Source organism: Telopea speciosissima, chromosome 8, assembly GCF_018873765.1.
Source record: "Telopea speciosissima isolate NSW1024214 ecotype Mountain lineage chromosome 8, Tspe_v1, whole genome shotgun sequence".
Taxonomy (NCBI): Eukaryota; Viridiplantae; Streptophyta; class Magnoliopsida; order Proteales; family Proteaceae; genus Telopea; species Telopea speciosissima.
The window spans coordinates 43,424,590-43,438,097 of record NC_057923.1 but is presented as its reverse complement, the minus strand read 5'-3'; the positions used below and the strand labels follow the sequence as shown (position 1 = coordinate 43,438,097).

Sequence of the window (13,508 nt, the reverse complement as noted above, 5' to 3'; positions counted from 1 at the left end):
CCCTCTTGGGTTGCCATACCTGTCCAACATATTAAACCTCTAAATGTTCAACATTTTATGAGGTTGTGAAGAATGACATGTATAGTCAAAACTAAGAAGGATAATAAAGCTAGGGGCATGTTGTCTAAGGTGGTTTGGCCATGTGCAACGAAGGTCTTGGGACGCCCCAGTAAGGGGAGTGATCAGATTCCGATTGAAGGAGCTAAAAGAGCTAGTAATGTAGTCCTAGGTAGGAATAGTCCCACTAGGAGCTAGGGTAATAGGATCACTTAACAAGGCTAACCGATTGGGACAGCTTAGGCTAATTAGGGCAAAATTAGGGTTAGGGTTAGGGTTTCAAGCTAGGGTTTTATTTGGTAATGATGTGCAGGTTTTTATGAGTCTATTGATATAGGTTTGGATTGATTTGGATGAAGTTGGAAATCTAGGGTTTCGAGATATGATTAGGTTACTAATTTCAGAATTAACATGTCATGAAATCAACTACTTATTCTGAGCATGAAATCAGATTCGAGTATGGTTGAAGGTCTGAAACTGTACTTTAATGGAGGTAGGGGCAGAATGGAAAATATGAGAATATATTCAAATCAGGCCACAAGAATTAGGTCAGATTTGAATCACTTCCCAAATTAGGGTTAATAGAGGTATGGTGAAAATCTGAGTTCAATCGGATGGCTGGTTTGATAGATCTCAAAAATCACCTTGTATGTGACCTTCTAGAAGGAAGAAGAATAGTTGCAGAATTTCTTACTTGTTGCAGGTCTTCAATGGCAGCAGCTTTGAAGAACTAGAAAAAGGACCTCCCAATCTACAAGATGCAAGGAATCGATCGGAGTCCACCAATCCCTCACCTTGATATAACTCACAAGGCAACCTTGATATTACTCACAAGGCAACACTCAACAGAGCAGAGCAGCAGCTATGGCAGCAAACAAAAGCTTTTTTATTAATCAAATTCGTGTTCAAGGCTTTGCCCCCTTACAACCTTATATAAAAGACTCAAAAATAGACTTCTACTCTAAAAAGGAAAGGCCTAACCCAATCCTTAACCTATTAGCTAACTTAAACTGACTAGGAAACTGAAATAGACCCAAAATAGAGTCCTAATCAAACCCAACTAAAAAACTAAAAGAAAAACTAATAAAATCGCTTAAATTGAACCATTGGTTGAACCGGTTCAATTTAAAACACCAAATAAAAAGCTAAGTATGGAAATAAAACTAAGTATGAGAGCTAATCCCGTATGCAACCTATATATCCCTATTTCAGGCCCACTAAGGTGGCCTAATACATAGAAAACCCTTGGGAACAAAGGCCCAACATGTATGTAACCCAACCCTAGACTTATTCCTAATAAAAGAAGCCCAGTTTTGGTGATAAATCTACATCAGCTAGGGGCAAGCCTAAAATGACCATAAGCGAGGTTGTGAAGAATGACATGCATAGTCTGGGTCTTATGCCAAGTATGACCTTAGATAGAGCCTATTGGAGGGCAAGGATCCACTTTGTCGACACCTTGTAGCTGGGATTTTTCCTGATGTTATGGGCTATCCTCTTTCCTCTTACTTTTTTTCTTTTTTTTCTTTTTTGTTTTTTCATTTTCCATTTCTCACCTTTTAATCTCTTTTCTTCTTTTTTATTCTGCATTACTCTTATTTTCCTTTTCTTTGTGAGAACCTCAGTTTTTCCCTATGTTGTTTTGAAACGATCCATGTAGCCGACCCCATTTAGTTGGGATAAGGCTGAGTTGTTGCTGTTGTTGTAATAAACAGTCTTATGAAGGTTTTCAAAAATAAACTATTAGTGTCCTCAACAAGAAACGTATGAAATTGTAGTTTCAAAATAGTCGATTTTCATCATCTGCTATGCAAAATCAAAGTAAATTTAAGGGGGGAAATAAAGAAAGAGTGGATAAAATAAACAAATGAAAAGGGTTAAACCATAGGCTATGACCAATTCTAGATCCTTGAATATTGAAATTAACAACATTTTTATCATGAATAACTCAAAAGAATACCATGTTATAGATTCAATTTTATAGGAAGCATTAGCGAAAATATGCTACACCTGTCCTAATTAGGGCTGCAACAGGGTCGGGTTGGGTCGGGCTTTTTGAAACCCCAGCCCAACCCTGAGTCCCCTTATCTAGGCCCATACCCGCCCTAACCCTGACTCAGGGTCTTAAAACCCTGACCCTAACCCTGACCCTGACAGGGCCAAGCCCAACCCAAGCCCGCCCTGATTGGCCCTGATTGGACAGGGTCGGGCCGGGTTGGCCCTGATTGGCCCTGACCCTGTTTCGCCATCCAGGGCCGGGCTGGCCCTGACCCTGACCCGACCCTGACCCTGTCTATAGATTAAGACTGTAACCTGATTCAATTATTATTACCAAAAAAAACCTATGTCTATAGATTAAGACTGTAACCTGATTCAATTATTATTACCAAAAAAAACTTGATAAACAAACAGAAAGGAGAACAAGGAGTTTCCATCAGTTTAGAAAAAATTATTCAGTCTTGTGGAGAAGCACAATACTCTAAAATTATGAAGTGTGAACTAAAAGACAGGGAAAAACTTATGCCACAAGCACAGCACCTGGAAATTATGAACTAAAAGACAGGGAAGACAGAGATGAACTTATGCTAAAAAGTCCAATTCCAAAACATTCTCAGACCTCTAATGCATCACTAAAGTGCTCCCACAAGCTGGATATCTCAACCAAATGCTTTCCTGTCCACAGTTAATAAACTAATAACCATAATTCTAAAATAATCAAAGCATTCACCACAAATCTAACTAGTATCAAATTTTCTTGTCCACAGTTAATAAAACAAAAGTAAAAAACAATGTAGTAAGCTGCTCTTTGTGATCTAGTTTTCACATATTAACAAAGTTCCATAAAGGTAATATCTCCAACAATAAAACCATATTACAAGGTAGATTGCAAACAAAAGATGTCAAACTTGACTCAAAACAATTCTTCTTCAAATGGGAAAGAGTACTCCCTTGGTCTTCACAAGCCCCCAACCCCACTGAAAAAAAATATCATTCTTTTCATCCATCAAAAGAGAATGCACGGGAAGGGGATACATCTTCAAAAGTCATTCAACATCTTGAAGCCAACATTCAACCACAAACCCTCAACTAGATGCTAAACTTATTAAATAGAAATACAAGAGCCTCCCAAAAGCTCCACGAACCAATCAAACAACAAAAAACCTTACAAAGTTATACAAATCCGCAGCAGAAGTTCTACTTTGAACAAACAAATAAAATTTAAAGCAGAAATGATTGAATCAGAAAGTGAAAAGCAACATGAAGGACAGCGGGAGCTTCACCGTGGGTTGAGAAGAAGGGAAATGAGAGCGGCCGAGCGGGTGCTTCACCGTGGGTTGAGAAGAAAGGAAACGAGAGTGGCCGAGCGGGAGCTTCACCGTGGGTTGAGAAGAAGGGAAATGGGCTAGGGTTCGTAGTTCCTCCGTTCCTATTTTCTAAGTGTGGGATTTAGGATTAGGGATTTGAGACTTTGAGTCATCTAACGGCCTCTATTTTCTCATTTTTTCATGTGAGATGTGAGTTGAGTTGTGTTTTTTTTTTTTTTTTTTTTTGGGGCTAAGAGAGTTGTGTTTATTTCACATTTTTAGTTTAGTGAGTTGTGACTCACTGAGTTTTTCACAAAAATAAATTCAAAGAATCAGTGAGTTTGTGTATTGATTTATTTCTTTATTTGTTCTTTTCTTTTTCTTTTTTTTCTTAAAAATTTTAAAGCATAATGTTATTTATGATTACAGGCCAAAATTAGGGTCAAAATCAGGGTCAGGAACAGGGTCACAATCAGGGCCAAAATCAGGGTTAAAATCAGGGCCAAAATCAGGGTTGGGTTTACCCGAGGGCTCAACCCTGACCCGACCCGACCCTGACTCAGGGCCAGGAATTTCTGACCCTAACCCGCCCTCAGGGCCAGAAATCCTTAGCCCAGGCCCTGTTCGGGCTCAGGGCGGGCCAGGGCGGGTTCGGGCCGACAGGGCCAAACTTGCACCCCTAGTCCTAATCCATTTCAGTCAGACCCACATAAAAACAAGAACCTAGCCATGAAAGATTAAATCCTCATGTATGGTCTATAGAAAAATAGGTTCTGGTCATTATTCAGAATACCGGATTATCCTAAAACCAATATGATGAATTTATTAAATGTAAGTAGGATACAAAAAGGAGCTAACTATAACAAAACAAACAGGGTAGCTCCCCCTGTTTATATGAAGGCATTACCAGACATGCAAGCAACAAACGCAGCCGCCAAGCCTCTTTGTAAGGCGAAACCTAACCGGGCATATACAAAATGGTCCGGGTCGCTAGACATGGCGTTGGATCTAATAACCCGAGAAATACGTGCCATAAGGGAAACCGCATCATGGTGTTGATTATTAAATGACCGCATGATTGTGATTGAAGCAAGACAATTTTGGAACTTATGTCTCACTTACAAACAGAAGGTTGATTGTAAAACATGTTAGCCAATATAGGTGAGGATACAGTGAGAATTTCCCTAGTTATGAAAAAGCCTTCTAAAAGGGAAATTAAGGTAACCTAGTTTAGAGGCTTAGTAGATTTACAAATTCGTTGAGGTAAGCATAGAAAAGCGGATATTTGAACGACTTGGCAATTGAACTCATTGATCACACATATAGCACGTGCTTAATCACGGAAATCTAAACTTCTTCAAGATAATGCAAATCTTAAGAGGTAAAATGAGTGACAATTTAACAGAAGGGCCATAACAGCACATCCTTCGAGTTTACCCAAGCCTTAGATAGTACAACTTTCATGCTCAAAACCCTTCCAGATAAGCTTCTGCTCTTAAGTCACAGCCTGGACTGCTGGACGTTTTACGAACATGGCAGATAAACTTAGAAAAATGACACTAACACTACTCGCAGATGATACAACTGACGTGCTCAATTAGAAGCTCTCCCTTTATTTCAATCTAATGAATGGATGACATCTTGGAAATGTGTTGTTGATGCCTATGAAACCTCTTAAATTTTCCACAGAATGATTATTACTCTTTAGAAGTTTCCAACCCAATCAATAAACCTTCTAGATAATATAGGGCATTTGCGCATATGCTGCAACTCTAAAACTAGTGTACAATACTTACAGTCCAGAAGATAATACTCATATACAAGATATTGATGTTGGCATTGACAAGGAATTGGCATGATACAAGGTTGAGTTTAGCTGCAACTACGCAGCGAAACTGAGTCAAAACTTCTTTCTTTTCTTCTTCTTTTTTTAAGGCAAAAAGTTTTAGATGTCGGGTTGGGGTATCTTTGTCTCTGTATACTATTATTTTTCTCCTTTACCAAAAATTTTCCCTCATCCCATGCTGATCCACTGTCCAATCTCAGCCCAAATGAATAACTTAGGGATCAGATTACTGAATGTGTGTATAAGAGTATCAAACAAACAGACAAAATCACATAAGAAAGAGAGAACACCAGTGACAAAATTTACCTTGAATGGAAGCAACAAGGGAAGGATGGTAAATAATGAATCCTAAACACTTCAAAGCTCCAGCAGCTCTGGAAGTTAAACAAACAAAGATTAGCTATAATAAAAGATGAGGGATCAAAAAAGCAAAGAATTTCATGGTAACCTACATTTCTTCGTCGTCCACGGAAATATCAGAGAGGATCAGAGTAAGGAGACGGTGGGATCTTTCACTGAGGAATCGAATCTGAGAAGAATCTGTAGTGGAAAGTTGTTGAAGGTGTAAAAGGTTTGAGTACGCGAAGGATTTGACTGCTCCGGCATCCGAAGAGAGATTGGTTAAGATTTCTTCGACCTGATCAGCACTGTCTGCCATTTCTTCGTCAAACAAAAAATTTAGAAGACGAAGAGACCAGTAGATTGTTCTCAACGGTTTAGAAGAAGCCCCTCTCGGCCTTTCAAGTATAAAATGGAGTCCTTATCCCTGAGGCCCCTAACTCCTCAATTCGCGCCATCTAACTTGAAATTCGCGCCAAATTTTAATCTGCTACAAAGATACTAGGGAAAATTACATGATTAGTCACTTTTGAGTTTTTTTTAACAAAACTATCTAGTGTATCTTGTACTTAACAAAATTGTTCAACATTGAGTTTAGGTTTACAAAATTAGCCACTTCAGTCTCTCTCCCTCAACTAAGGACTTTTTTTTACGCTTATACCCCCACCTTCCCTTCTCCCATACCTAGCGATTCATCGGCTTCCCTGCCCGTAATAGCTCCCTGCAACTTCTTGCCGGGCAGGAAGCCAACCCTTTAGCTATCGTATCCAAACTACCGTGGTAAAGGAAGGTTCCCACAATGTAGGGGTGAGAGGGAGAGTTAAGAGAGAGAGAGAGAGAGCGAAGGGAGTGGGTGCGAGGAAGAAGATGATGGAGCCATTGATTTATTCAGGGACCTTGCAAAGCTCGCCTCGCCAACAACATGATTGTCGGATCTCTGATCTCCACCATGAATTTTTCCTAAGGACGTCGTCATAACCTGTACATGCGGTTGCACTGTCGAGATTGAAGTCAGTGCCGATGAAGCCAAAGCCTATTCCAGCTCGATTTTTTCAGATCCACTGCTTACCTAAGTAGGCCTCAAGTTTCCAAACGAAACATTCTATTCAGTTATAGATGGATCCATGGACATTGATGTAGGGACGGTTCCTGATGATTTTAGGCATTCAAAGCAGAAATTCTTGTTCTAAGTTGTTCGTTGTTTCTAATTCAGTATTTCTTTTATCTAATTTTTTTCCTGAGGACTTTCAGAGCAAGCCGAAAGTAGGCACTTGATTACATTTATCAACTGTATTTTCTATAAGAATATCAAGATTCCTTTTGATTGCCATGAATTTCATAATTTTTTAGGGATATTGAGATCAAAGGTGGATTGGAAAATTAAAATCCTGGGCAATTCAATGTTGTAACAGAGTGCTTGAGATTTTTGTTGGAGTTGGTGCTCCTGTTTTGAATGGAATAGTTCCGTGGAAAGACAATTGAAGGCAAACTCTTCCCTTTTCTCTCCTTTTAAATCATCGAAAACGCCTCCGCTTTAATATGCGAGTTGGTCTAGATAAAGGGAGGAGGAATGTGGAAAGAAACAGAGAGGAGCCACGAGGAACCTTTTCTCCACTTTTGCGGTGGTGGTGGGATTGGGGGTTAATTCCACAGGGGGAACAAAGGGGTGCAGGAGCATCTGTGGAAGTTCAGGCACTGACGAGAGGTGGGTTTGCAAGTGGAGGTAGAGATGGAGGTTCAGGTGTTGGTGCTCGAAGGAAGGCGGGTGATGGGTCATGTAGGGGATGAGAGAATACGAGATGGGGTTATAGCGGAGGGAGAGGCAAGAAAGTAAGGGTAAGGCCAGGGGTAAAAATGTCAAACAAAATAGGTAAGGGAAGGAGAGATACTGTAGTGGCTAATTTTGTAAACCTAAACCCAATGTTGAACAATTTTGTTGAGTAAAAGAAGCAATGGATAGTTTTGTAAAGAGAAACTCAAAAGTGGCTAATCACGTAATTTTCCCAAGATAATACACCTTTGATAAGAGCAGCCAGTGCAACCGGGCCGACCTAGGGTTTTTACTTTTTACTGTAACTTAGCCTAGGGCAGCCCAACCCGGTCTTGATTGATCTTGATTGGTTTGGAGTGGGGCGGGTTGACCCTAATTGACCCTGGTAGTTCCTATTTTTGCCATTATAGGGTTAGGTAGGATGGACTGACCTTGTTTTTTTTTACCATATGTGTAATATAATTGTGTATAATTTGTATACTATAGAATTATACATAATTACATATACGGAACAATTTCTTGTCTTTTTTTTTGGTAAATCAGAAATCTGTTGATGATAAGATTGTGTAGTAGTCAAGATTTCACTTTCACACAAATAATGAAGTCAATGAGTGGACTTAGGTCAAACTATCATATGCACTAATGACATGGCTTTTCTGGCAAGAGAATAAACTACGGATTGAGCTCCTCTCACCGTGCCGCGCACATCGTGAGGTCTCGATCCACACTCCAGTGCACAGGGATGTGTGCTGCCGTGTGGATTGGAGCTCCCCAGCCGCATGATGTGCACTGCACGTCTTGCCGTGCACAAGTACGCTAGAGAGGAGCCGGATCCCTGAACTACACCATTTGCTCCCCTTGGAAGAAAAGAGAATTTACAATTAATAATAAAAAAAAAAAAGACCCATTTGATGAGCTTTAAAGTTTGTAAATAATTGATGAGTTGTAGCCGCTTAGGGTATGTATGGTAACCTTCTAAAAAATGGATTCTGGTGTTTTTCCTCATTCTGAGGGCAGAATTGAAACAGTTTATGTATGGGTTGTTCGGTCCATTTTTGTGATTTTTTGAAACAAACCAGGTGATAAAATGGATTCTGGCAAGGTTTTGAGAAACACCAAAATGGTGTTTCTCATATTGGAGAATCGATTCTACGAATTTTCGGTGAAACGCGTTCTACTTAAGTTACGAGGGGCATTCGATGGTATTTACCATCAAAACAGAAAAATAACCCTAAACACATCTCTTCATTGACAGACAAGAGCGGCCTCCTTCTTGCGACCTCCACATCTTGCGACCTCCATTGACGACGGTTCTCGGCTCTCTTTCACTCTCAATCGGTGAAGGTAATCTCTCTCTCTCTCTCTCTCTCTCTCTCTCTCTCTCTCTCTCTCTCTCTCTCTCTCTCTCTCTCTCTCGCTCTCTCTCGCTCGTCATTCTGCAACTTGTTAAAAGATTTTTCCTCGGGTAGTTGACCTTGCTTTGTGATTTGTACTATGCTTGTTTTCCAAGTAAGTGTGACTGAGTATGTGTGTATGTGTATGTGTATTTTTAAGCAATGACCTCAATTATCCTACTTTATGGTATTGTTTTGCGCTTTCTGCGTCTTCATACTTTATGTTTGCTTCTCTTTTTTTGTTCTGTTATCTCGTTCATTCTTTTTACCTAAAAAAATGAAATAATCTCGTTCATCCTCATTAGTTGGCCCTGTTGCTAGAATGGCCTGTATAATCTAAAACTCAAAAACACTGATGCTGGAACTAAAATAGATATAGATTTTAGGTTCTTCTAACATCAATCTCAGTACTGGTCAAGAGCTAAAACTACAGAACGTAGTGTATGCATTAGTGAGTGCATCTATAATTTTTATGGAATTAAATAATAATGGTCCAAATCTGCATTTGCTTAATTGGAATTAAATAATAATGGCCCAAATATATTTGACAGATTATGTGATCTAATCTTTTCTGTTTTAAATTACTTCAGTTTCATTCTGAACTCGTTTTTGCCAATTTGATTCATAATCTCTCTGAAAATCCCAGTTCCTCCCTTGAATGAACAGTTCTGTTTGCCCCGTCTCAGTCAGCGAACGATGGTAATGCCATGGTTGTCCACCTAATCTTTGGAGTGTTATCATGCACTAGAAATTTGCTTCATTTATATATTTCCAAATATATATACAGGTTATTGGTGGACTTTTATTAATGTTGAAGGAAATGGAAGTGGCAGGCCTTCCTCATTAAGAATTGAAGATTAGAAGTATCATCTTAGTTTTAAGTGAAAAACTATAAACGGAGGGAAAAGAGGTAATATAATCTAATTTTTATATATTTTCATATTCCCTCAAATTGGTGGGAGTTATTGCTATTGACATTGTGTTGATTTTTCTGCCTCTGTTCACGATCGAGAGGTTGAAGATAACCTCCTCTCATTGTTTAACTAAAATCCCCATTATTCCAACTTCCCATATTTACCTGATTCTACTTCATTCCATTCCTTCTCCATCTTTTATTACTCTCTAGAAATAACTTCCCTTAATACATTCCTTCCAAACCATAAACCTTATTCTTCTTTGTTTGTTGGTCTTGGAATTTAGAGTATTTACAGGATTGCTATTACATCTTTGAATTGAGGTATTTACTATTTCCATCTGGGGTATTTTTGCTACTAATGTGAGAACAATGAGAAATAAAATAAACCTCACTCTGAGATTCTCAGTTAGCTATAAACATGTAACAAACAAATTCCCACAAATGTCTATGGTTTTTTGTCAAGTCACATGCTTATGAGTTGCACACCATGAACTTTAGGCATGGAAAAGGGGGTTATCTATCATTCATGCCATGTTATTCTAGAGTTCTATATTCACTCAATCCCCACAAGCATTTAGAGCTCTTCTTACATGTTGATTGTTGAATGCACATTTCTTTTGAAAATATGCTGATTTTTTTCTTCTTATTTGTTTAGATTTGAAAGCAATAAAAATGTCCAATTCACAAGGTGTCACTGAGAATGCTAGGTGGACCCAAGAAAATGTCAACCTTTTTGTTGAGTTAATGGTAGGAGAGGTTAGGAAGGGGAATAGGACTATTCAAACCTTTAACAAAGCAGGTTGGAGAAACATTTCGAATGAATACAAAGCAAAAACTGGTATATCTTATACTATGCTCCAGTTGAGGAATAAAATGGCAAAACTGAGGCAGGAATATAGCAGTTTCAAAAAGTTGATGGATACAACTGGATTTGGGTGGAATAGCTTGACACGAACTTGCACAGTCGATGATGAATCTATATGGGAAACACACATACAGGTTAGCTTATAATTTTTTAGAAAATTTTGTTAAAGGGGAAAGAAGAGTACTATGAGAATTACTGATTGTTGGTGTTTTTGTATGTCAGGCAAATCCTAAATGGGCAAAGTTCAAGAAGTATGGTCTTCCACAATGGCCTGAACTGTGCATTATATTTGGAGACACTTATGCAAGTGGTGATGGGAATGTAGGTAGTCGTAATGCTGTGTCATCAAATGTTGACTCAAGGAGTATGGAGAATATGGATGAGGAGATTGGGGAATCTAGTGATGCTGAGGAAGTCGATCCATTTGTATACTCTGAACCTGAAGCTACCCCCATACATACACCAACCCATTATCATAATAGGACTCCAAATACAAAGAGAAAAAGAAGGGGAAACTCTGATTTATCAATGGCTTCCAAGGCCATTCAAGTGATGGTCAAATCAAGGTTGGAGAGAGATGCTAGTTTGTCTATCACATCCAGGAATACTAAAATGCAATTTAGCATTGCTAGGGCCTTAGAGGTACTAGAGACAGTCAACAATGTAGATGAAGAATTATATGAGAAGGCAGCTGTCAAGATAATGGCAGACCCGCAATGGAGAGAGGCTTTCATTTCATGCCCTGCACACCGCAAGATCATATTTCTTAGACTTCTTTAATCATTGATATCATGTTCCTTTTTTAATGGTGGATGACTGTAATGGTACAATTTAATTCTGTTGGATATTTTTAATGGTGGATGGCTGTAATGGTACAATTTAATTCTGTTGGATGTTTTTAATGGTGGATGATTGTAATCATATATGTTGGATGTTTGCTATAATTTCTATATGCTTGATGACTTTCTTATTTGAGAATGTATGCCTATTTTTTCCTTCATTAGATTCTAATATTTTATTAATTGATCATATTTTACATGACACTCTAGGATGTCTGGTTCAAACTTGGAAGAACTAGATAGGGAAGAAACTGAAGAAGATTTGGTTATGTGTATGACTCTACTTATGTATGCACAAGAGAGTTCACTACACACTAGAGAGCCCATTCGTGATAGTGCACTAACAGGCCCAGAACGTGTATGTGAGGTCTTGGAAGGTCATGTAGATAGGTGTTATGAACAATACAAAATGGAACGACATGTCTTCTTCAACCTCTGTACGCTAATGCGGGAGCAAGGATGGTTGGAAGATAGTCGATATGTTAGAGTTGACGAGCAGCTAGCAATGTTCATAACTATGGTTGGTCGAAACCAGCGGGTAAGAGATATAGCTGAACATTTTCAGCATTCACCAGAGACCATTGGTAGGCATTTTAATACAGTACTGGAGGCTTTCCTCAAGTTAGGGGAAGTTAACATAAGACCATCACCATTTGATAAGATTGCCCCAGAAATTAAGAATGATCCCAAAAAGTATCCTTTTTTCAAGGTAAAAACAATTTGAATGAAAACTTTTACATACATATTACCATTATTTATTTTACTGTGATACGTTTTTAATTCAGTGCATATGATGGATTGTATTAGGATTGTATTGGTGCTATCGATGGAACTCATATAGATGCACGTGTTCCTCTACACAAACAAATACCTTATAGAGGGAGAAAGGGACAAACAACACAGAACGTCATGTGTGCGTGTTCACATGACAAGAAATTCACTTTTGTGAATAGTGGCTGGGAGGGATCCGCAAATGATTGTCGAGTATTTGCAACGGCACTCGCAGATCCAACCTTACACTTTCCTCATCCTCCTCCAGGTAAATACAAAGCCGTTATCATTTAGTAAAATTCAGTTGATAGCATTATCACAATATATATTTTTTTTTATAAAAAACATTATCAAAATATTATATTGATATAATCTTTCACCAATTATATTGTAGGCAAATATTACGTAGTAGATTCTGGATATCCATCTACTATAGGGTTTTTAACACCATTCAAGGGACAACGGTATCATCTCCGAGATTTCGAGTCAAGAAGAGCGCAGAATGCTAAAGAACTTTTCAACCAAAGGCATTCGAGTGTTAGGAATGTTATCGAGCGCGGTTTTGCTTCATTGAAACAACGGTTTCCTATACTAAGCAAAATGCCACGTTTTCCTCTTTCGACCCAAAGTCGTATCGTCATTGCATGTTGTGCCCTACACAACTTCATTCGGGATGAACAAAAAACTGACACAAATTTTGCGTGGTTTGGAGATGATAACAATTTAGAGAGACCCCCTGATGATGATTTCATCCCACCTGAGTATGGTAATTCTAGCCAACGAAATAGGGTAAGAGAGATGGATGAATTTCGGAAGTACATTGCAAACGAGTTGGCTTTATCAAGAAACATGGCTCCAATTGAATGAAAATTAATCAATACTTTTTTTGATGTGTAAGAACATTATGTTTAGTATTGGAATTATTTTGGACATGTTGAAATTAGTGATATTTTCTCATTCATTTGTACTATGAAAATTGTGCTTAGGGATGAGATTTTATGTAATTTGATAGAATTAGAAAAGAAAACTGTTTCCATTAAAATGGCAATTCATACATGTTTCTGTTTCTCTGAATAGCAGAATCAATTTTTTACCATACAACATTTGTTGGTACAGAATTACTCCAAAAATTTAGAAACAAAAAAAATTGATTCTGGGTCAGAATCAATTTTTTGAATCAGAATGCTTACCATACATACCCTTAATAATCAAGACCCACTTGATGAGCTTTGAAGTTTGTAATCAATTGATGAGTTATAACCACTTGGGCCCTATATGGCAACATTTCTAAAACTTAGAAGAAACAGAAATTTCTATGAGTCGCACTTAACAGGATTGTTTTTGTTGTTTACCAAAAATTATGTAATTGCCATCTACACCATGGTTTTTTAAGAAAAAATAAATG

At 38.3% G+C, this 13,508-nt stretch overlaps 2 protein-coding genes across 4 annotated transcripts in view; one reads left to right on the top strand and one right to left on the bottom strand.

The window, feature by feature from the left end:
* LOC122671768 overlaps nt 1-5,975 on the bottom strand; it is a 61,727-nt gene extending 55,752 nt beyond the window's left edge. For 2 of the 3 annotated variants that reach the window (XM_043869195.1, XM_043869196.1), the window contains exons 1-2: nt 5,661-5,975; nt 5,515-5,582 (exon numbers count right to left, since the gene is read on the bottom strand). In XM_043869195.1, the coding sequence (XP_043725130.1) occupies nt 5,515-5,582; nt 5,661-5,866 (274 nt within the window). In that variant the 5' untranslated portion in view covers nt 5,867-5,975. The remainder of the gene's footprint in view (nt 1-5,514; nt 5,583-5,660) is intronic. The other variant, XM_043869197.1, reaches the window with a different exon arrangement.
* Nucleotides 5,976-11,543: 5,568 nt separating this feature from the next.
* On the top strand, nt 11,544-12,970 carry LOC122672315 (protein ALP1-like). Its single transcript, XM_043869809.1, has 3 exons — nt 11,544-12,041; nt 12,140-12,371; nt 12,498-12,970. Exons 1-3 carry the CDS (start codon nt 11,544-11,546, stop codon nt 12,968-12,970), a joined length of 1,203 nt encoding a protein of 400 aa, XP_043725744.1.
* Nucleotides 12,971-13,508: the final 538 nt, after the last annotated feature.

Excerpts from the sequence above, each read along its gene's own strand:
- LOC122672315 (XM_043869809.1), top strand. The coding sequence starts at position 11,544 with ATGTCTGGTTCAAACTTGGAAGAACTAGATAGGGAAGAAACTGAAGAA. Across the intron at positions 12,042-12,139 it reads AAAAGTATCCTTTTTTCAAG|GATTGTATTGGTGCTATCGA; the intron begins GTAAAAACAATT and ends GGATTGTATTAG. Across the intron at positions 12,372-12,497 it reads CTTTCCTCATCCTCCTCCAG|GCAAATATTACGTAGTAGAT; the intron begins GTAAATACAAAG and ends ATTATATTGTAG.